The sequence below is a fragment of the Echiichthys vipera genome (genome assembly GCF_963691815.1).
Source record: "Echiichthys vipera genome assembly, chromosome: 1".
In the NCBI taxonomy this organism is placed as follows: domain Eukaryota; kingdom Metazoa; phylum Chordata; class Actinopteri; order Perciformes; family Trachinidae; genus Echiichthys; species Echiichthys vipera.
In genome coordinates, this window is record NC_139826.1 from 12,630,228 (window position 1) to 12,654,400 (window position 24,173).

Genomic DNA, 24,173 nt, shown 5'->3' on the forward strand with positions numbered 1-24,173 from the left:
TATTTCTCTTTTGATTGCCTCCTGAGTAATGTCAGGCTGCTAAATTACCAGTTTTTCATGTCTTGTTTAAGCATGGCTCCATTCTGTCAATACAAGCCTAGATTAACAGTTCATAATTCAAAGCATAGATGCGGGAAGTTGTTTTATTTGACATAAACGTGAATGACTCAGGCTTCCAGAAATGTAGTTAGGGCACCATGCCTCTCTATCATTGTAAAGCATTCAGTGTACCTTGCTTTTAAATTGAACAAAAAAGTGTGTTTGTGGATTTAACGCTCAATCCCTTTCAAAATGTTCTTTCTGTTTTGTCTAGTTTTGATCAGCTAGCCTGCCTCGGAGAGACACGCTTCCTTTCTGAGCTCACCCTGGATGGGAATCCTGTAGCCCTGGAGACATGGTACAAGCAGGCCGTCCTGCGCTGTGTGCTTCATCTGAAACAGCTGGACATGAAGCGCATCACGGTAAGGCTCAGCTCTTTAACTGTGTGTGTTAAGAAAGGAAAAACTGGCCACTGGCCAAACGCTGCTAATCATAGCAGTGTGTTTTTTTTTTTTAAATTAATTTTGTTGTCCCTTTTGAAAGGTCCCATATTGTAAAAAGTAAGATTTCCATGTTTTTTGTTATAAAGCAGGTCGAGGTTCTACCTACACTGGAGATCAAAATTTGAGAACAAGTTATTAATACTTGATTTATTGTGAGATTATTTTCATTATTTCTGCTGATGAGAGGTTTGGTCGCTGCAAAGTGGACTTTCAGTCCAAATTGTCTTAAACAACGAGACACTGTGCAGAGACAGATCCTTTCCCTGTTCAGCACTGAACTGTCGAGCAACTCCAGCTTCAGTGTTGAACCGATTTCCCAATGAGGGTCTTTGCATAATCCTGTCCTCTCATGCACTTGTTTTACGTGGACTTTTTGACTGACTTAAATTAATCTGTGTCCTTGTAAAGATTCAATATTCTTAAAATCACAGACTTAGAACGCCCAACCTCTCTCTGATGGCTAAGAGGGTCGTCCCTTTGGCCTTCATCTGGATTAACTACTGTCGCAGGGTTTCAGTCACCTTAGAGCGGCTTTCCATCTTACCAGAAGTTTATAAATGGTCACCAGGTGCCAGATTAACACCAATAACTGGGACGTATCTGAAAATATAACTTTGCTTACTGTTTTTTTCACAAAATAAAGATTTTTGTGGAAGTGCCTTGGTTATTTAAAAAAAACATTTTAGTATAGCAATGGTATAGCCACAGCGGATATTCTTTCAAATTCGGAACAATTAAAAATAACAGTATTTCAGAATAAATCAAGTATTAATATATGTTCTCTAATTTTGATCTACATTGTAAATACTGTCAAAGAATTATGTTATAGTTGAGATTTCACCACTGTATTCTATATAGGTAGAAAGTGCTGCTACAGTGCTGACATTCCCCGGCTGCAACAATGGTGCAGAGATTCATAGAGCCCAGAGAAACACTGACCAATCAAAGCACACTGGGGTTTTTTGGGAGGAGGTCTTAAAGAGACAGGTGAAGCGTTTCAGAAAGGTATATTTAGACAGATGATATACAATATATTACCATAATAAAACATGTTACACAGCATAAAGAAGTGGTGACAAACTTAAAGCTCAAGAACCTTCACCACTCATACTAAAGCGTGTTGCGTGTCATATTTGATCAGGCAGTCATGTTCAGCTAATGGCCAAAACCTTTATGTCAGTCTGAGCAAATGTTCCTGATTGTACTATACATGTTGATTCTTGCTCATGACTCGGTGTTGACGTAAATGTTAACATGATTTTAAAGTTCTATACAAACTTACCCTCATAGGCAGCCTCCTATTCACTGTCAGTTGGGCATCTCCAAGCTCCTGTACATCCTGATGATGCTATCCTTATTAGTCTTTGTGCAGCATTCATCATGTTCTCTGTTGTGTAGTAGAGGCAAAAAGGCATCCGTGACTAAACTATGGCTACAAGCCAAGCATTTACAATACACATAATATACGGCATATTTTAGTTTAACAAAACAATGATTATTCTTAAGCATAAATATGAAGTCATGTATTTATATAACATTCCAGCAAAATGCCACAGTGAAATATCAGCGTGCTTTTAGAAGCTGTCAAGCAGGGTGTACCCAGGTCTGAGCTTGCACTGTGAAAGGGATCTGTAACTACCACACACCTTGCCCTCAGAACATACGGCTGAAAAACTCGTAATTCCTATTTCAACAATTTTCATGTTTTTACTTGAATATTTTAGCTACATGTGGTCCTTAACGGGTTGGACAGGTTTCATGATCTCCAAGGCCCATTAAACACCTCCGACAAACTACTGTCAGTAGCTGTCAGTCCTGAAAACAGGGATGATGTTCTATTTCCATAAAGTTTACTTTACTTTTGAACGATCCAAAGTTTTGATTTGACATCAACAGCAGCGTCAGCCTTGAACTGGAGGTTGCATCTTTTCAAACTGTGTCATATTGCTGGGGGGCAAATTCCGTTGTCGCTCTAGATTTTTCCCTTCTAACCGCTTTAAGAAAACTTGCCCCCAGTACACAATGCTATCAATCATCAGTAGAAGTCAGATCAGATTCTCAGAGATAAAGTCTATGCCTGACTGCCGGCAGATCGGCTGTTTTTCATGAGTGAAATGAGTTAATACTGTAAATGAGGTGATGCAGTAGTACTTTTTCAGCTTTGGGCTCAATGAATGCGCTTAAAGTAATGTTCCTCTTATTCCTGTGGGTATATTCAGTACAGATGGTTGACAAATTAAAGGGAAAAAAACGAATCAATCAGTGGAGTACATAACGAATGGAGATGATTCCATACAGGTTTACTGCGTTATAAAATGAGGAAATGACATCCTATCATGCTCTGGCATGTACACCAGGCATGAAAATCACTACGAACGTGAGAATGAACAATGGGATATTTCCTGGCCCTTTGAGTAGAAGCCTGTGTGAAACAGTAATTCATGGCCGTGGCGGTGGATGTTGACCACTGTCCCCTCTGATGAGAGACTTTCTCCTATGGGGAGGCGACATCTCTCCGCACGCTCCCGCTACACTCTTCTTCGTGGGTTTCTGAATCCTCTTGACAACAGCTCGCCAAGCTCCTCTCTGTTGTTGTTCCTGCAGAAGTTTCAGTCTGGTTAAATCTGTGGTTTAATCACTACCTTAGTGTCTCTTTCTACTCTGAAAAAGAAAGGTTGACACAGAAAACGGTCAGTTCACCAGAGAAAAATCATGCTAACTTCAACACCACTTTCCCACTGAACTGTAAAAAATACTAATACATTTATGTTATGTTCATTTTTGTCAGTCCAGTTTTTGATGAATAAACTAATGTTTCATATGTACTTGTAAGCCTGGTAAAGTAACTAGTAACTGAAGTAATCAGATGAATGCAGTGGAGTAAAAGAAGAATATTTACACTGATTTGCAGTGGAGCAGAAGTATAAAGTAGCATGAAAAGAAAATACTCAAGTAAAGGACAAGAGCCTTAAACTGGTCCTTTAGTGCAGTAACTGAGTAAAAAAACTCTGGTTAACGGGTTTGTTCATTTAACAAGGATTGCTTTTGACAAGCTTGTTGCACTTTGAGTTGACCTATCACTACTTGTTTTGATCAGTTGTCTTGCTGTTGCACTTTGAGGCCTATTGCTGCTATCTTATATTGATAAACTAAAGACAATATATGCACTCCTATGTCCATTAATGTGACGCTTACAGTTTTCCGGCCCCTCATTTTGGATTATTTTCTTCGACCGGCCTCAGTTCCAAATGAATTGAATAGCCCTGCTCTAATATATATTCATACTTGTTCATTTTTCTCTCAAAATGCATCAGATTGACGCTTTTAGGGGGAGCAGACAAATCTAGCAATCCCAAGCATTCTGAGCGCAATTTACCAGTCTCACAAAACTCAGATAAAACTGTCTAACTAAGCAGCACTGATCAAATATAAATCAAGATTCTGTACTGTATTGCCTATTTCTCACCTAAAATGTTTTTTAGAAACATATTTTAATGTGCTGCTGAGCTATAACTGGACAAAGTTTGTGACCTGAATGCCATTTTTGTCCTGCTTCAAAACGGACCAAGTGTGCTAGCTACATTGTTACTCTAATTGGTTGTAGGCTTATATTCTGTCCAGAGACTTTTTGCTCTCCATTTGCAATATAGTCTGGTCATGCAACATTAGTATTATTTATTCAGTGACACCTATTATGTTTGTGGGAATATCTAAAAAAAATCTGGAAATAATTTGACTATGATTCAAATGTTTGATCTAGTATTAATCTGGAAATAGTGTAGTTGACTGAAGCCTTAACAGGCAAATAATCAACCAAATAGATTATGTGGAGGTTGCCCAAAAAAGTTATCATTATTGCTTAAAAATAGCACCCTTTGCAATCAATAAGATATTGATCAATTTCACAAAATAGCATATTCAGTACTTTGGTCATTTACCTGTTAGAAGCTGTTCTTCTCACAAAATGAGTTTAAAGTAGCGGCATACATGCCTTGTATCTTAATCTGTCTCCACTAGCTGACATAAGTGCCATGTCTCTAGTGAGGCTAGCATTTTACACTATTGATCAGACTGAAGCGTCATCTCTACTAGCTCGTCACAGACAGCTGAATACCCCTCAGCTCTCAGCTGGCACACTCAGATTGTGTTGGCAGCATTGCATTCTGGGAGTTTTGGCTTTTCCCAACAGCTGGACTCAGTTGATCCGAAGCTGAAAATCAGACAGATAATCCTGTGATGCAGCTGGCTGGTGTGAGAATCTCTCCCATCCTCCACAGTGGTCCAGTTCTGATGTAGAGAGAACAGCTTTCTTGGCGGCGTATTTTGTGGCTCCCCTCTCTCCTGAATAATTCAGAACTCATGAATGGAGCGACACTCTGAATGCACAACCTATCTTTTTCAGGACGAGGATCGGCGCATGGCTGGTGTACAGGCTCGAAAAGAGGAGGAGAAGAAGAGGGAGGGTCACAAGCAGACCATTCATAAGGTACCACTTTGATCTGATTTTCTTATGTTGTGTTTGTCTGCCTAGATTAAGAGTTGAAATATGTAGCTAATTCACACGACGACCTACATCTCAGAGAGTAGATTAACAAGTGTCCTCTGAACCAATGGTGCCCTTCCTCATACACTGACTGTTGCATTATTCTTGGTAGGAGGAAGAGGGTTCAGAGTATTGGATGGAGCTACACAGTGTAGCATTCAACTCCTACATACTGTATTGCTGATGAGAAGTGATTAACAGTGTTTTGTAGTTTGAATCCAATGTATTTTACATTATTAGCCATTTTCAGGGCAATATAACTTTGGGATACAGGTTAAAGTAAGGGTTAAGTGTGTATTTGAACAATAACAACTTCTTCATGGTACTTTTTACCCACCAAAACATACAATATTTAACAGTCTCTCCCCTCTTCTTATGTGTCTTTTAACATATGTTTGATTGATGAGGCTGCATCGGCCTTAAAATAGACTTTTTGGATGCTGACATTGACTTTCAACTTTTCAAATATATCCACATCAGTACAACACAACAAAAGTACCCTTTGGGAACAATGTCTTTGTATCGGGGGGGAGGGGTAGCCGTCCACAGTGGTGCTTTATCTCTAAATGGGTCTGTAAATTACACTTTATTTCTTAACATGGGCTAACATACAGTAGTCTTGTCTTGTACATGCATCAGTTGTACAGTAAATGTGTATATTTCTGTGTGCTAAAGAACATATTGATGGGGCTCCTGCTGTGTCAGCGCTGCAATGGTATCTTTTGCTGAGAGATTGTCTCCATGTGGAACACATCTCCCAGTAACCTAACTCCTGTTAATCCCCAGTGTTGAGAAAATGTTACATTGAATGCTGCAGCCAAGAGTTTATAGTAATAAAGGATTTACTATGATTGATACTGACTCACCCCTGCATCGGGGAGTGGCACATTCCATCACTGAGTGTATTGAAACTACAGCTTGGCCAGGAAATAACAAGTGAAAGACAGTAAATGTGTAGAAATCTTCTATCTTGCAGGGTGGAGAGGTCATGTTTACTGTTGTAACTACAGTTAAATCAAAATGCAGCGGTAACAAGCAAATAAATTGGACCAACACATGCACATACAATTTCAGATCTAACTTTAGTGAGGCGTGGTCAAACCATCTTTAACAGCATACCTCAGAGACGAGCAAGGCAGGAGGTACAAGATTGCTTGCGATTATGTCAAGATAGACAGAGTGGTTCAATTAACTTAGTATATGCTCTCTGTGTTCTGCTCAAGAGAACTGCCACTTGAAACCTTCTCTTTCCTCTGTTGCGTGTGTGTGTGTGTGTGTGTGTGTTTGTGCGTGTGTGCGTGTGTGCGTGTGTTGCCTTCATGAAGGAAAAGCGGCGTCTGGCGATCCGTAATGCTGCGCAGCAGTGGGAGGGCGTCAGGGCCTTCCTGGAGCTGCCACCAACAAATGGTGCTAAAGAAGAAGTTAGTCCAGAGAACAGCCCTGCCCACAGCCCCGCCCAGACCAATGGCCTCGCACAGGAACCTTCTCCAGATGAACCCAGGTACACACCACATCACCAGACGATCACTTCAGTCAAATTGCTAGAACAGTTAGAACTAAAAGAGAGCTGGTGTTTGTTTCAAAGAGAAGTGGGGGAATCAAGTATTTAGACTTAGTTAGACTGTACATGCAGTAATGTAGCTCAATGAATGATAGTTTTTTTTTTTTTTTATCAGGTTTGATTTGATATAAAGTATTCATGTGTCTCCTCGCATGTCAGTTGGAGGGGAAATATGATCTAGGGCCTTGGTACTGACAGGCATGGAGTATCTGTTGAAGAGCATCTTTCAGATACAATTGTAACACCTCAGAGCTGTTGGCAGACAGTTTCATGATTGCAATAATCTGTACAATGATGTCAATGCTGTCTGAATAGACACACAATAGCAAATGAGAGACAAAGCTATAAGGTAGAAGAAGAGAGATAACTTTTAAAATGACAACCATAAAGAAACATCAATGGTGCGGATGGTTTAGCCTTTTAGTTTGTTTGACAGCTGAGATGGGGTAAAGGAAATGTGTTTTTCAACTTAAGATTCTGGGAGAGAGATGCATGAGGGCGAGCCTAGCATGTGTGATTTTACTGGCATGTTGATCTTGATCATTTTGCGTCATGTATGATGCTGTTATTTCTAATCATTCCTGTAATGTATATATTAGAAAGTGGAGAGTTTGTGAAATCTTCGCTCCTACCCTCACCTTTGGTCATGAAAGCTGGGTCATGACCGAAAGAACGAGGTCGCGGGTACTAGCGGCCGAAATGGGTTTTCTCAGGAGGGTGGCTGGAGTCTCCCTTAGAGATAGGGTGAGAAGTTCATCCATTCGTGAGGAACTCGAAGTAGAGCCGCTGCTCCTTTGCGTTAAAAGGAGCCAGTTGAGGTGGTTCAAGCATCTAGTAAGGATGAACCCTGGGCGCCTCCCTAGGAAGGTGTTCCAGGCACATCCAGCGGGGAGGAGGCCTCGGGGAACCCAGGACTAGGTGGAGAGATTATATCTCCACACTGGCCTGGGAACGCCTCGGGATCCCCCAGTTAGAGGTGGTTAATGCAGCCCGCAAAAAGGGAAGTTTGGGGTCCCCTGCTAAAGCTGCTGCCCCTGCGACCCGACCCCGGATAAGCGGTTGAAGATGAGATGAGAGTCAATAAAATGACGTATCTTAAGTGTGATTAAGCTGATTAAAACGTGCTTTAAAGGCTCGCTTCTCCTTAATCTGAGAGAGTTCTCCTATGTTGAGTTTGTTTCTTCTTTTGTTTCTTTCTTTTTTTTTTCAGGCGAGTAAGCCCAGGTTCAGGACCAGAGCGACCATCAGGGGGAACAGAGAGCAGACTCCGCACCAACAGTCGTCCAAACAGCCCACGAGATCCTAAGTAAGACAAAAATGCATGTGCGTGTACACCCTCCCTGCCATATAAGTGAACAGGAAGTTCAAAATAACCCAATCGGGATCCTTAAATTCTAAAAAAATAGTGTTTTGATGTGTCTCACATTGCGGGTGGAAGTGCGTTCACTCAGTCAGTAAAACGTTGAGGTTGGATCGATGCACACTAAACACCCTCAATTGCCGCCATTTTGTCAGGACTTAATTCACACTGCAAAATGGCAGTCAGAGCAACAGCAACCACCACATCGCTGTTCACTCTAAACAGGGATTCTCTTTATAAATGTAATTACAGTTACATAGTTTTCACTACCACTCCACTGTTAACATATATAAAGCTTTTAGGAAAATAAACAAGACGGCACTTACTGGCGGAAATGAGTGTACTGATCATGTCAGTAAACAGCAGTGCACGATTTGAGACACACCATTTGTCAATAGTTAAAGTTAGTAGTAAATTATCTGTATTGACCAGTAACTGTATGAGATACACTCACCGGCCACTTTATTAGGTGCACCTGGTGCTTAATAAAGTGTCAGTGTGGTCTTCTGCTGCTGTTCCCTATCTGCTAGAAAGTATGTGGTGTTGTGTGTTCACAGATGCTCTCCTGCATTCCTCTGTTGGAACCAGTGGATATTTGAGTTACTGTTTTTTCCTTTCCTTTGCCTTTCTATCAGCTCGAGCCAGTCTGGTCATTCTCCTTTGACCTCCGGCTAAAACAAGGCATTTGTGCCAACAGAACTGCCGCTCACTGGATATTTTCTCTTTTCCGGACCATTCTCTGTAAACCCTAGAGATGGTTGTGCGTGAAAATCCCAGTAGATCAGCAGTTTCTGAAATCCTCAGAGAGTCTGGCACCAACAACCATGCCACGTTCAAAGTCACTTAAACCACCTTTCTTCCCCATTCTGATGCTGCTTTGAACTGCAGCAGATCCTCTTCACCATGTCTACATGCCTAAATGCATTGAGTTGCTGCCAACTGCCAATTGGCTGATTAGAAATTTGCGTTAACGAGCAGTTGGACAGTTGCACCTAATAAAGTGGCCGGTGAGTGTAGAAACTGATATTTTCTATTGGAATCTGTGATGATTTCTCTGATGTATTGTAAAATTGAGAAAAGGATCAGTTCACTCAAGTTGCAAAAAGCATGTTCCCTCATGTTATCTTCCCCTACAGAAGTTCTGGTTTAATTTGCCATTGTGACTTATTTATTGCATTACTAGAACAGAATTTCACTCCCACAGATACAAACAAATATGAACAGAATCAAAATGTTTGTTTACAATAACTTCCAGTACAAATCAAAGGCATTTAGCAAACGGGCGAGGAACAAGTGGATATACTCTCATCTCATTCATCTAAAATGTATGTTTGATGCTTTCATATCTAATTAATAACAACAACTCAATTTCACTAATGTAAGGTTGGAGACCTAATTTAAAAGTAGCAATCAGTCCAGCTTGCAGTGAGATGTCGCTCTTTGTAATTCTAGATTTGGTTTATCAAAGATACTAGTAAAGGCGGCACATGGTCTGACTCAATGGATGTAGACTGTTATGTTTTGTTATATGTATTGCTGTTGACAAAGCCTGTGATTGGCCACCTAGTTGGCATTCTTCTCCCCTTTCATTATCTCTAGTATCTATTTTGCAATAAAAAAGTTGCTGATCATTTAAAAGAAATAAAAACAAGCCAGAAAATGTATTTCCCCTAATGCTAATTATTGCAGCCGTACCCATCTTGAAATATTCTTGAGCAACTATGTGACCCCTTGACTTACTCCAGGCTGACCCTGAACTCTGTGAGGTCTCTGGTAAAATCCGGGCGTGTATGTCTAAGATGTCTGAAGACAGTTTTCTTTTTCTACTGTTTATAACATAATGCTGGAAGTGCTCTAAATCAACAGTCTGTGCTATGTTTAATGTGAGCGTAGGTCTCTGATACTCTCTTGCACAAAACTTGGTCCAGGTCTGGATGAGTTATGAGAGGTAGGGCCGAGATAGAAGTTGCTGGGCTGTGCAAAGCACTATTATTATATGTTTCAAAGACGGCTTTTCCTTCCTGCATCAGGATATTAAAATGGCACTGAAGCGCATCCCTGGCAATGGCTTTTCCTTTACAGGTTCTATTACAACTTCAGTCATGTGGATTAACAGGTTATGGTGACGAACAGGACTCACGCTATCCAATCTATCACACTCTTTCGAGATGGGAGTTGTATCGTTTTGGCATGTATTGAATGACAATATAACAAGGGCCTTTACAAACCCTGGCACCACCAGGAACTTGAAAGAGAAACAGGATCTACGACTCAAAGGTCAGATCTTTAAAATACCTGGGAATGAGTACAGTAGGTGGAAAAGTTCATTTGTTCACCAGTGTGTGGGTTTATTGAAGAGTCATAATGCCTACACAGTGTATCCCAGATTACCACGCTGCTGAAGTACTACTAGATGCTGATTAAAATTACATCATCCTCCCCAATGCAGAGCATGAAAGGGCAGATGATGGATGAACTTCTCTGTTTTTATAGGCCTGTGAATGTTGATTCACTCTTGCTATGACATCGCAGATCAGGTCCATGTGGGTGTGAATTCTGTGAAGTTGCAACAGCAGGAGGAGGTTTATTCTTTTGTACCCTGAAGAGACAGTGTACAGTTTGTTGCAGGTCATCCATAATCCTGCTACTTCAGAAACCCAACAAATTAAAGGTGTTCCATTTAGGTCAGGGGCTGGACCTAGCACATCCACACATATGGATCTGCTCAGTGACAGCCTGCATAGGGAGCAGGGTAACATATTTGTGTGGGTGTGTATTTGTGTTTCTATCAGAGTAACAGACTGGGTACCTCTATTTCTTTAACTCCCAGCCTGCTGCTGAGAACTATCGTCTCAGTTACAGACAACTTAATCATTTAAAGTTGTTGTACACTTTTCTTTTTAACACAAGTTTAGAAACATCAGAACCATGTATATGATTATTCTCAAGTTTTTAAATCTGGAAATCGGGGGGGACGGGTGTTCATTTCAATTTGTAAGAACTTATTATTACCTATCCATTACATTTGACACATTGATTTTTAACTATGTTTGTATTTTAGCTTATTGTTCATTGAGGATATCTAAATAATTTTAGTCTCCACAATTGCTATATGTGCAATACTTGTATTGCTGGAATTGAGAAAATGATGCTTTCCAATATCCATATCTTTTCTCAGTTAGATATGGAAAGAAAGCTACACTGCCTAAGAATATAGTTAAAGTAGGGCTGTACTGAGGAGTTTGAGGCTTCATTCATGACATTGACATTGGAATTCTCAAATGCTGCATTTACAACTTTTTGTATGTCTATTTATTCAGTTTATACTATGTATTTCTGCACAATTAAAGATAAAAGATTAGGTTACACTAATATTATTAGTATTATACTATTTGTAGAATTAGATTCCAGTGGTGGCTGCTTAAGATTGTTTCTGATGCATTGGATCTGAACATTTCCAATAACTAACAGGGTCCACAAGTCAAAATGGATTGAATAAAACACAAAGTAGATGCAATCATTTACAAAATTCACAACATGTTTTAATCTATCCTAATATTCTGCTTCATTCCATATTTGTTGGCGTTTAACCTTTGAAAAACAACATTTTCACTGCGGTCAAAACACTGGTTTGAAGGAAGGCACGCACTTGTACTAAGAGGGAGGTGTAGCAGAAATCTAACACCATCATAATTATAAAAACTGAGGATTTTGTTTTGGGGATTTTCAATTTTTTTTCTAGGTGAGCACATGTTGAAAAACATCAATAAGATGCTTTGAATATAAAAAATATAAAATATATGAAATATAATATGAATTAAAAAATGACAGAAAAGGGTGAATGCAAATGTTTATGTGAACCTCCTTCGGCAAATGCAATACCTTCACTGCAACTGTCTCCCTATTAGCTAGAAATTTTCATGCAAAATACAATGTCCCCTGTCACACTGCAGGAATACAGGATAAGCAGTTCCTTTAAGGTAAGAATATTGAAACAATGAAATGACCAGCCCAGAGTCCGGATCTAAACCCCATAGAGAATCTCTGGAAAATCCTTGGCAACAAAGTAATGGCTAAGAAACCCACTACAGTTACTGAATTGTGGAAGAGACTGAAGAAGAATGGACCAAGATCAAACCAGAGCAGTGTGGGAAACTAGTGATGTTTTGTGGGCGCAGATGTGCTGTTGTCATTCAAGCAGTCGATTTTGTTGTAGTTTTTTTGTGCACAGGCGTCGACCCGAAATGCAAAGTTGCATTTTACCAGTGAAATAATACAGACTCTCTCAGGATACATGCAACAGATGTTTTAAACGAAAGAAACAAAGTTGATGTACAATCACAACGGTCTTTGAAATATATTCTGAAGTTTGAAAAACTAAATGGTGTTGCTTAAAATTTGTTCTCTAATTTCGATCTCCAGTGTATGATGTCATCTCTGGTTTCCATTACTTTGCTGACAAATTAGAATGACGTTAAAGTGAATGTTGACAGCACATTTAAAACAATAAGTCATGGCACAATAGCTTGTGTCACTGCCAGCCTGTGACTGTGATGCAGGCCCACGTTTATTCCTATGCGAACACTTTAAGATTTATTTCACCTCATTTCCCCTGAGAGATGGGATTAGGGGAGCATGGCAGTGGAAGAGTTATTACTCAGAAATCCAATAGTGGTGTTGGTGACTGTGGGAGAGATAGAAGGGCCTTTGTACTATTCTTACATTCATTTAAGAAAAGACTTGCTGAGAACCCAAACAGGTGGTTTTGCAGGCACATAATATGAATGAATATGAATATCTTGAGAAAGAAGTTCAGCAGGCTCCTCCAATAAAACCGTAAATCCAAAAGCACCACACGCTGTAGAAACGCACTTCAAAGTAACAGTTTGCAGGACTCAGCGCCCAGGAAGTGCACTGCACCACTAACTGCCACTTAAACCATTTGTTTTCAATTCTTAACTGATGAACGATGACATGCTCTTTTGAAACAACTTCTCATAGAGTAATGTTTCATACGCGTCACTACCATACAATATGAAGGCAATAGAAGACATGTGTATGCTACAAGCCATGTATTTGGGGGGATTAAGTTGTTGAGAGATGACAGATGTCCTTTTATAAACTTCTTAGTGGATTAAGTGAGATACCTCTAATTGAATTATATTCCGATTCAAATAGGCCAGAAAACCCATGAAATTGTGACATACTCTTTGCTTCTCTCAGCTTCAGTTGCTGGATTCATATCACAAGGGGATTCGTCGCCACCTGGCAGCCTTTCATTTGTGATTATGGAGGAACAATACATGACAGCGCAGAGTTTGTGTATGGCACACTTCCAGGCGCACAGAAGTTACTCTCATTCTTTACGTGACTTAGTTACATGCTACGCTTCATCTCCTACACTGCTCTCCAGTTCCTCCTGATTTACTGCCTTTGACAATCTTACATTGTGGAGGCGTGGCGTGTCCTGATGATTAAACTGCCTTTCAGTGTCTGGCGCCTCCTGGTCTATTGCTGGCCAATTCCCATGGTCCTGTCTTGGACTTTGCGACTTAAAGCATTAAAACCCGGTAGTGAAGAAATGTTGAAGTATTACACCTGCTTTCAGTCGATGCTCTTTCCGTTTGAATGCACATTACATTATCTGGAAGAGTGCGCTCATCTTTTAACATTTATGTACTGATGCCGGCTTTTGTAGTGGCACTATTTTGAGGCCTTTCCGTATGTCAATGCCCATGTCATTTCTAGATGTTAGTAGTTTAACCAGAGTAATAATTGACCTTGTGTGTTGTTCAAGGTGTTCTGTCAATAGTTTGATGGATTTTGTTAATCATGGTCTTCGGGGAGAAATACTTCATATGTATTCAGGGATCTTTTGTTGGAGTTTGGCGGTTGGCCACTGGGAAAATTTTACAGCGAGGATGGCTTTGCAGCACCATATTCACTTCTTGTAAAATATCCGTGGCATTCCCCCCATATTCTTCCATGACCATCCCTTGACATTTGAATAACAATGGCTTTGATACAGGGTGCATGTAGGGTGTAAGATGTAATGTGTCTGGCTGCAAATATGATGATTGACAAGGATATTCCCTGACAGTCGCTTGTTTACTGGTTCAGGCTGCATTACATGATTAATCCAGTTGTTGTGTTTACTGGCAAGTGTAATTTGTGTCTCTTTTTGTTAGGTTGTAGCACTCCCAAAGGGTCTTCAAAATCTAACTGAACTAATTAAAACTGACTGAACTCAAACACACACTCAGGCCTCAAAGAGACTTTGAGTTACGTGACACTGTAACAAGCGGACCATACTTCCTAAAAAAACATCCTCACAGCCTTGCTCTAAGCTGGTCCTGCACTCTGCCGTCTCCTGATGCACCTGACGATTCACCTGTCTTTTACACAAGAATCAGTTAAAGTAATTTGAGGCCAAAGTATCACACATCAATAAGCCGATGTCGGTTTATACATGTGATGTTGTATGTTGTGATTATATATCAGCTAAGGGGCGTTGTTCGGCTCAACGCAAATATGCACTGCTTAGTCCACTCATCCATAGTTAGGCCACTCAGGAGGTCTAGCTAACTTTGTTAGGCTATCAGTTTGTTCAATTATTTTTCAGACGCAGAGTGATACTGAATTGTGCAAAGGAATAAGATGTCATAACTGTTGCATGTGGTTATTATTTAACAGCTATGAACTAATCAGATTGCATGATTTTAGCTCCCGGTTTGTTAATGTTGTGAATTCAAACAAATACTTCTTGGTTACGTTTAAGAAAAGATCGTATTGGGTTCAAATAGATATGTTTGCTACATAACTTCAGCTTCACTTTCACATGGGACATGAACGTAAAATGAACAAATGTATTTGGATCTTGGACAGTTCAGTTATGAGAGGAAATAATTTCTTATGTCCAGTACAGAGAGGAGTCTCTCTGGGCTTTCAATCTTAGTGTGCCTTCAACAAAGGTGGCCTTTTATTTTACCTTTACCTATCTACTCATGTTATATGTTGTTTGGTTGCTTGGTTGGTTGTTGTGACCTTGGCTGACATGGTTTGTTGGGAGGGATAGAAGCAGACACACTGTACGGCTGTTGTGCTTTTTCTTGTGTGCCCGTCTGCTAGATTCAATGAAAAAAAAGTTGGGGGGAAAAAAAGGGCCCTTTTCAAAGCAGCTTCAGTGACAGTACATCTTTATTTTGTTTCCTCAAGTATGTACTCTCTATGACTACTGTCCTTTTATTTTTCTTTCTAAGACTCTCACTCTTTTTTTCCTCATTAACTTCTCCAGCACACATTTTCAAAAAATCCGTCTCAACAAGATTCTTGGATTAGAGTTCTGTAATCAAAGGATTAGTCTTCTCGCCACTATGGCTTTCTGTTACGGCGAGATTGGGAGGGTGTGAAATATGAATAGGGGTGATTAGTTCGTTGTCAGGCTGAACTCCAAATGATCAGTGTTGAGTAGCGTGCAGCCAGTAGCCATCTGATGTCCTGCTAGGCTGTAAAGTCCCCTGAGTGTCAGCAGACCCAGAGGGCTGACCCCAAGGGCTCTGGCAGGGAGATTATGTCTCCTTGAGACTAGCCCAGATTCTCCACTCTCACAACTCCATTATCAGGGATGGCCCTTCAGCTGTTATATAGGAGAATAGAAAGCAATTAGGCAGGACAAACAGGACATTGACTAGACCGCTGTTCTGCAGTGATGTTGCTTTTTCAAACAAACGTGAGCAAGAGTTCAGTGTTTAAGGTGTATTGTCGTTGTGCAAGTGCTAGTCGTGCAATATGTTTTTCTTATGTTTTAACTGTTTTAAGAATATTACCAGCTGCACTAGAATTTAGATTTTATGTACATTAGTGTAATACATTTCCCTAAGGGGGCAATAAAGCGTAACGTATCGTAACTATTGTATTGTATCTTACCAGATTATTTTGGCCCAAAGATATTTTTCAAGTTTCACATGGAAACACATTCTGTGCATTCAGCATATCAAGACTGGTTTATAAAGTGTGTGTTTGTATTCATGTGTGTATTTTGCAGGCTTGTGGAGGCAGGGAGCAGCAGTGTTCAGAGCTTGTCCCTCTCTGACAGTCACCTGGCGGAGCTGGATGGAGACACGCTGCGTTTATTTGGACCTGGAGCCCTGGAGGCCCTTGAAAGGGGCTGGGGAGTTCAGACCGCTGGTGCTGTCACTGTAATAACCTTCCGCTACATCAACTTTGACGCCATTGTACCAACACTGCCGCGAATAAGGGTCAAGTTCCCTAATCTATCAGTGAGCAAACTAACCACACACCATAATAAGCTATGTTATAATGATGACATAAATAAGAAAAGTATGTACATTTTTCATTTGATCTTCAAATGTATTTCTAGTAAATGCTGAATGTCATCCAACACCAAACTGCTATGACATGACATAAAAAGTAAGGATTTTGGAGGTAGAACCTTAATCTACTGAATTATACCTGATATTAAACACTGGATCTTGTAGGTCTACAGCATGCCATTAACCTAATGTAAAAAAAATCCCCCAAATTCCCCCTGAACTTGGCAGATAACTAAAGATGCTGGATATCCTGTTGTGGTCATTCTAAACCTCCTGCACAAATAACTCTGCTAGGTAGACGTTTTTCTGGCAGAACTAGTCCCAACCTATTTTTTATTTATTTACAAAATTGTTAGGAAGTTGTGGTAAAGAGGACACTCATTTCAAAGGGAAAGATAAAGAATTAATTTAGCATCACTGCTCATGGTGAGGGCTAAAGCAAGGGCCTGCAATATCTGATATACACATTTATTTTAGTAAGCTGCCTCGTAGCTGTTCCTGCGTGTTTGCAGGTGTTCAGGCATGCCATTTCTTGAAAGCATATAGGTTTTGATTTCTCCAAGGGGAATAAAACTTCTGAGCCCGTCAATCGTTGCTATGATTAACAAAGTGAGTTACAGGTATGAACAAATACACAGTAGCTATACTGTGAAGTTCTATATCTCTGAAACCAACCACCTTTTTTCTGCAGCACCTGATCTTCTTGGAAACCAACATCAGCCGTCTGCTCCAGCTGGCGGCCCTGACTCAGGTGAGACGTCTGGACCAGCTGACCATCCACCCTGAGGGCAACCCGGTTGTCAGTCTGGCTCTGTGGCGCTCCTTCGCCATCTATCGCCTCCACCACTTCAACCTGCAGAGGATCAATGGCCAGGAGGTGAGGTTTTTCTTGCATTCCTCTTGCCACCTTTGTAACACACATAGTAACCAACTCTGAAGTATTAGGTATTACATGCATTATGTATCATGTACAATGAAATGGAATGTGTTCAGTGTACCATTTTAGGAGTGAAACATTTAAAAAAAGAGCAAATTTGGAGGTTGAAGGAACAGTTCAACTTTTTGGGAACTACGCTTAGATTTTTGGTGGAGAGTTAGATGAGAAGATTGATACCACTCTCATGACTGTCTGTTAAATGTAAGGCTACGTCCAACAGTGGTTAGCTTAGCTTAGCTTAGCACAAAGACTGAAAACAGGGAGAAACAGCACTGTATATTGTTTGTTATCCAAACAAAATTTTACTTTACTGTTACCAGCCTTACATATTGGTCAAAGGAAACTTCTGACACAATGGTACAACCAATGACAAAGCTGTAACTCTGTTAAACTGTTTTGAGCTTAGAGATACCCAAATTAACTAATCAATCAAGAATGTTCTGCCGTGTGTGTAAATTCTTGTTGTGTATCTACCTTAGGTGACCATGAATGATGTGATCGCTGCAGAGCGTGTGTTTGGGACACTGGGTCATATAGCCGCCACCGAAACTCCACGTTGCCGGCTTCTCCTGCTGCTAGAGGAGTCCAGGTGAGAACCTGATCTTAGACAATTAACATCAACATAACATTAACTACACTTTAATGACAGGTGTGCACTGTGTCCTGGACTGTGTATGTTTAAATATGTCAAGACTGTGTAAATTCTTACATGTGTGAGTTATAGCTTGTGAGTGTATAGGCTACTGTACATGTACGTGCATGCCTGTGTGTAGCATTTTGTGTGTATACATTTGTGTGCGTGTGTGTGTGTGTGTGTGTTTTTTGTGTTAGACAGCGAGACAGAGCCTGGCACCGAGGAGCCAGGGGAATTAGACTATGTGTCTCAGGGTAAGGGTGGGTACTTGGCACTTCAACACAAACATTCTTCTTTCTTGTCAGCCAAAAGCTCTCGAGGTCTGTCACTCTTTATGAAAAACATCCGCTCAGCATAAAATTCTGCTGAATTTGTCACGCACAAGAAAGGTTCTTAATGACTGTTATTATCTGGTTGGTTATGGGCAGCCTGAATTGTAAAAGGTCAAAAGCAAATATACATACAGTATCACTGTTGCTTCAAAGATTGCATGGTAGAGATTAAACTTCTCTTTTAGATGTAGAGACGAACCGTGTTAACTGACAATGGTTTTCCGAAGTGTTCCCGAGCCCACGTGCTAATATCCTTCACAGAATAATTTTTAATGCAGTGCCGCCTGAGTGATCCAAGGTCCCCGGCATTCAGTCGGTTTTCGAGCCTTGCTGCTTACGTGCAGAGATTTCTCCAGACTCTCTGAATCTTTTGATGATATTATGGTATACGTTATTTTTAAACTGTTGGACTATTTGCTCACGCAGTATTCACAAAGTGGTAAACCTCACCTCATCCTTGCTTGTGATCGACTGAGCCTTTCGGGGATGCTCCTTTTTATACCCAATCATGACACTCACCTGTTTTAAACCTGTGGAATGTTCCAAACAGTTGTTTTTTGCCCCTGTCCCAGGTTTTTTGGAAGGTGTTGCAGGCATCAAATTCAAAATAAGTGATAATTTGCAAAAAAAAAACAATAAAGTTTATCAGTTTGAACATTAAATATCGATTCTTTGTAGTGTATTCAGTTGAATATAGGTTGAGCAGGTTTTACAAATCATTGTATTATGTTTTTAAGTTTTACACAACGTCCCAAATCATGTGATTGCATTACATAACATCACATCTCTCTAAATAACCTCCATTCTGTTGACATAATTATTTGCACAGCAAAATTCATAAAAACCTACTCATCACTAACTGTTGAGCAGTATAGCAGTATGTGAACCCAGTAATGAATTTAAGCTGCCCCCATTGTCCTCAATTGCCCTTTCAGAAAGATGATGCAAATGAACTAGTAAACTTTAGGACAGTTGACTCTCAGATGCATCACTTCCTAATTCATACACTGTTAATGATGATAACTAAGAATAATAGTAATGTATGTGGATAGATAATACCCAACCGCTCAAGGCTGGAGATTATTTTCGAATCAGCACTGAAATCTTAATCACTTCATGCAGAACGATTACCGCTTTAGTCGACATACCCTTTTATTTCACTAAATGCTGTTACATTAGTCCTCTTATCTACCAAAACCTTCCCGCTGGCATGTTAAGTGTATTTTCTGGATAAAATATATTGAAAAAGGGAGAAAACACCTGCAGAAAACACAATGAATAGAGTTTATGTTTCATGTCCCCACCATAGATGATAAAAAAATATGGATGTAGTCACCCATAGGTTTCTGAAAGAGCCAAAATGAAGCTCAATAGCCGCCTTTCCACTAGTGTGCCAGACGAGGGTGAACTCATGCGTGCCAAGGCCAGTTGTATATCTTTTGTCACCTACGATCTCTGGTTGCTCCTGGTTGGGGCTATTTTCCCGTTGATAATGGCCAATCAATTACCCAATGTGGGCAACTCTGGCCTTTGCCATCTCGACTGTCACCATCCTGGCAGTGCCTCATGCTGCATTTCCCCGCTAATCCAAAAATGGGCAAAGAGGTAGAGCGTGGATGGAGCTGAGGGGGGCCGAATGAAGCCGACAGTCTATGCTCGCCTACTGTGTAGGCGCCCACCTGCCACTCAAAGTGCCCAGCCCATAATTATGTAGAACTTTAAGCCTTAATATAATTTAAATAGGTGAGTTAAAAACATTAAACCACCTTCAGTACACTTGTCATTAACAGGGAAATGTAAAGTTGGGCTGTTAACATGCGGCTCTATGGGGATTGACTCACTTTTGGAGCCAGTCTCAAGTGGCCATTCAAGGAACTGTAGTTTTTGGCAGTTCCGTGTTTTTCTTTATTTTTCAGCCCTGGAGGTTGATTCCCACAAAGCCCTTGCGTGTTGCTCAGTGGGTTGTGGGTTCAACATGATAGAATAATTGAGGTGTCATGGTTCCTGCATAGTAGAGTGTGAAGAGCTAGGCCCACACGTCGTGTAAGATGCCTTGGATGTTATTTTACGTGTAACTGCAAAAATTGCTTATGTAAAAGTGGATAATTTGGTTAGGTTTTGAAGAACAAACAGTTATGGTACCACTTGTGTTCTCTTCTGAACAAGACTATCTGCACTCATCACTAGCAAATAGCATCTGCATAAAATGTATCCTACAATTCACTGCCACACGAGGTCCCACTGCTGTAGTTGGTTATTCTTCTGCTTTCAGTGTACAGTGGAAGGTCTAAAGCATTTGTTTCTATAATATAAAAAAAGGAGAATGTTTTCCATGTATTGGTTGTTAGAGTTACAATGTGAATCGGAATGCACCTGCTGTATGTTGTTTAATAACAACATTGCATCTCACAAGAACACCTTAAAATAGTTTTTTATTGGCTATGTTTATAAAAGTTATTCAACAAATTAACCATTATTTAACTTTTGGGTCAAACCCCAAATGAAAAAAATGAACTCCACAAGTGGTGTTAGAAGGTTTCAGACATTTGATATTCATTGCAAGAGCCAATTGACCGAGTTGATCTTTGTTTATCTTATCATAACTGCTGTTTTATCAAGAGATGTTCACACTCAATTACAGTACATGGATTGAATGTGTGCACAACACTTATTTTACTGATGCCCACATGACAGTAATATGCACACACCAACACACACAAACACACACACACACACACACAGAGTTATATCTTCCTTAAGCTTGTTTTACCTTGTTAGTCAGCATGATGTGTGACTGACACATTAATACGTTTTGGTGCACACACACACACACACACACACACACACACACACACACACACACACACACACACACACACACACACACACACACACACACACACACACACACACACACACATACACACACACACACACAAACGTAGCTTATCGTATTTGGAATTTTTGCCTCCAGCCTTCACTGAAAAGACTATTTCAGCATCCTGGCACCGGCCTGTGGAACATGTTGGTGCAGTAGGGTAACACATGACATTTCATACTGATCATACTGACAGCAATATTTGATGTAGCTTACATCACTTTAAAAGTCCTTTACTGCTTTTATAAATGTACAAGAGAGAATTAAAACACTGACATTTGTGGACATATATTCATATTCAAAATGGACACAAGAACACACCTTTGTTACCTTGGTGTCACTCACTATCTGTCACTGCTTCTCTCCAGATTTCCAGATGTCTCCCTTTAATCTGTCTGAATCACTTTTTACCATCTTTACCCTGAAGGAAGCGGCAACTACAATTCCTGTTGGAGGGGCGTGGCCGGCGGGCAGGACTGAGTCCGGAGGAGCTGCGGGACAATGGGAAGCTCGTGGGAGAAGGCCTCAGCAGAGCGCTATTCAACTACCCAAACAGAGACTGCAGTGCAGAGAGCCCTGAGGTCGGCTCTCAACATATTTCTTAACAATGGCTGTTTGGTTTGAGAGACTGCAACAACTAGTAAATGATAGTTTGATTCCCACACCAATCCATGTCTACCAAAAACCAACAGGGTCTTGTTGAGTTGTAGAGTGACATACCTATCTCCTGCTCTTTGTCAGCCCATACATCTTTTTAAAATCCTGAACCAATGAATAGGATTTGATGTTGCATTCATTTTCGCAGTAAATTTAGTTAGCTTTCACAAAGAAGCTTTAAGCTTCCACATCGGTAAACAAATGAATGCTTTACCAAGAGAAATAATTCAACGTAGAAGGCATCAATATCGTATGCCATCATAAATCCAGCGCAACCTCACACAGGAATCCACACTCACCATCCACCCTGTATAATTAGTGTGAGAGTGTGTGCATGTTACAGAAGTTATCCTGTGGGCACCTGCAGTCACAGATATGTTTGACAACATGCTATTGTGTTGTGGTTTAAAAACCATTATGTGCTCCACCATGGCCCACTCTTCATTTCCACTACAATTCATGAATAGCATTTGAGATAACAGTCCACTCAGTAGCTGAGCACGTTGATTATAACAACAAACGGTACAAGAATTTAAAGTAGTGTATCACACCTTGTACATCAACATTTTGGCTACTGTGGCCAGCAGCACAACTGCAGTTGTAATACAATTTCAACCTCCCTTTCACCAAAAGGGTGTGGAGCGGTGCATCTGAGGTTGTTTGTGTAGATCAGGCACTGCAGTATATGGGTCCTCGTTTTGGCATGACATTGCTCTTGCTTTTCTGCCTCTTTGTCAGATCATCAATTTTATTTTGATAACCTGCGTCCACAAAGGAATGGATGCACGTTTTTTTTTATCTGGCATTGATTTGCAACATCAAAGTAGAACTTTAAATTCAACCAGTGGATTAGGATGGCATTATTTTATTTTAGCTTTTAATCCAATCCCATAATGAAACCAATACTAACAATGAATTCATCCTACTTACACTTAAGAGTGAGTGTGTGTAGCCAAAGCCTGATATTGCTTATGCGTCTGTGTCATATAGAACTCCGTTGTTGCTCCTAAAATGTTGACATATAAGGGCCATACTGTTGCATCAGGATGGCATTTTTTTGAACATGTAATCAATTTATCTTAATTCTTCGTAAGTCATCACAAGTAAAGCAGTTTAATGTTGTAAAGTTGTTCAGCATTTCTCTAAAGACATAACTCCAGGAATTTCAAAAATGCCATCTGATACTGAAAGCATATTTTGGCTGCTGTAATTAAGCATTTTGGATGTGACATATTTGTGCCTCCTGTATCAATAATTTTAGTTACATAATAGTATGTACTACATACCTGTTTGTTGACATTCTAAACAATTTATATCTTGCGCCAGTACCGTGATATACCTGAATCTTCATTTCTTCAAATGATGACATCAATGTCAATCATAGCACCTAGTGTGTAAGCTGTACCTTTTCCTGCTGTGATTTTCCTGCCAATTTTCTTGAATCAACATGAGCGATTTTCTGTTGTTCTCCTCACAGGAGGGCACTGCGGAGTCATCGGAGCGTGCTGCCATGATAGAGCAGTACCTCCAGGAGTTGGTCCAAAGGGCATCAGACACCAATCTGAAGGGCGAGGCGCTACACAAGGTCTGGCCCTCCATGTTTGCAGAGATGGTCAAGGACTGTGTGTTGGAGATGAGGGACCGAGCGGCCTTCCGCCAAGCCAGCCTTGCGAAGCTTTCTGAGACCAAGTGAAGAGGACCAAAGGTTCATTCACACACACGTGGACAAAGCTCTCCTGGATCCGTTCATCTAAAACTCATTTTATAACACATCACTTATCACTGACTATCAGTTATTCAAATTGTTGGAAATGGAAAAGGTGTATTTCCCTAAAGATCGATACAACCTGATTCAAAGAAATGATTAGGACAAAAGGCATCTTGATTGAATGTAGATTTTCACTGAAAAGTAAACACACTGTTTGATTCTTCAGTACTTGGAGCTGTAACATACTTGAAGAAAGTCAAAGGGACTTATTGACTCACCGTGCATCGTGGTCCCTACGGAGCATCCTGTGCACTTTAAAAGCTTTCTGAATGAACCCTCTCCACCATTACTGTCATCAGCTGAAAATGACCGCAGTCTCTTTGTCGAGACTAGAATGATTTTTCTGTCTTAAATAATGTTTCATGCATCGCTCTGTCACTTTCTCCTGCCTGACATAACAAGAAGGGCACAAACAAGGAATTTTTTTGTTTACCACTGATTTTCTGTATTGCACTTAGTATTAAAAGATTCTGTATTAACACTCAGTTTGTGTACATGGTTTTTATGATTGTTTTTTTTTTAAAGTCTGTCTACAGGAGTGAAGAAGTCCCGTCTTTCTTTAATCGGGCATCAAATTGGTTCAGATCAGTTGTTATGTAAGGTGGGAGTTTTCCACCCGAGTCCCCCG

The 24,173-nt window shown here is 40.3% G+C and overlaps 1 protein-coding gene across 1 annotated transcript in view; it reads left to right on the plus strand.

Moving 5' to 3' along the window:
* lrrc49 (leucine rich repeat containing 49) overlaps positions 1–23,806 on the plus strand; it is a gene marked incomplete at its 5' end in the record, with an annotated part of 43,568 nt that extends 19,762 nt beyond the window's left edge. The window contains 9 exons of the mRNA XM_083915402.1: positions 314–461; positions 4,945–5,028; positions 6,411–6,586; positions 7,857–7,952; positions 16,051–16,285; positions 17,031–17,216; positions 17,756–17,865; positions 21,548–21,701; positions 23,255–23,806. Of these exons, the coding sequence (XP_083771528.1) occupies positions 314–461; positions 4,945–5,028; positions 6,411–6,586; positions 7,857–7,952; positions 16,051–16,285; positions 17,031–17,216; positions 17,756–17,865; positions 21,548–21,701; positions 23,255–23,470 (1,405 nt within the window). The 3' untranslated portion in view covers positions 23,471–23,806. The remainder of the gene's footprint in view (positions 1–313; positions 462–4,944; positions 5,029–6,410; positions 6,587–7,856; positions 7,953–16,050; positions 16,286–17,030; positions 17,217–17,755; positions 17,866–21,547; positions 21,702–23,254) is intronic.
* Positions 23,807–24,173: the final 367 nt, after the last annotated feature.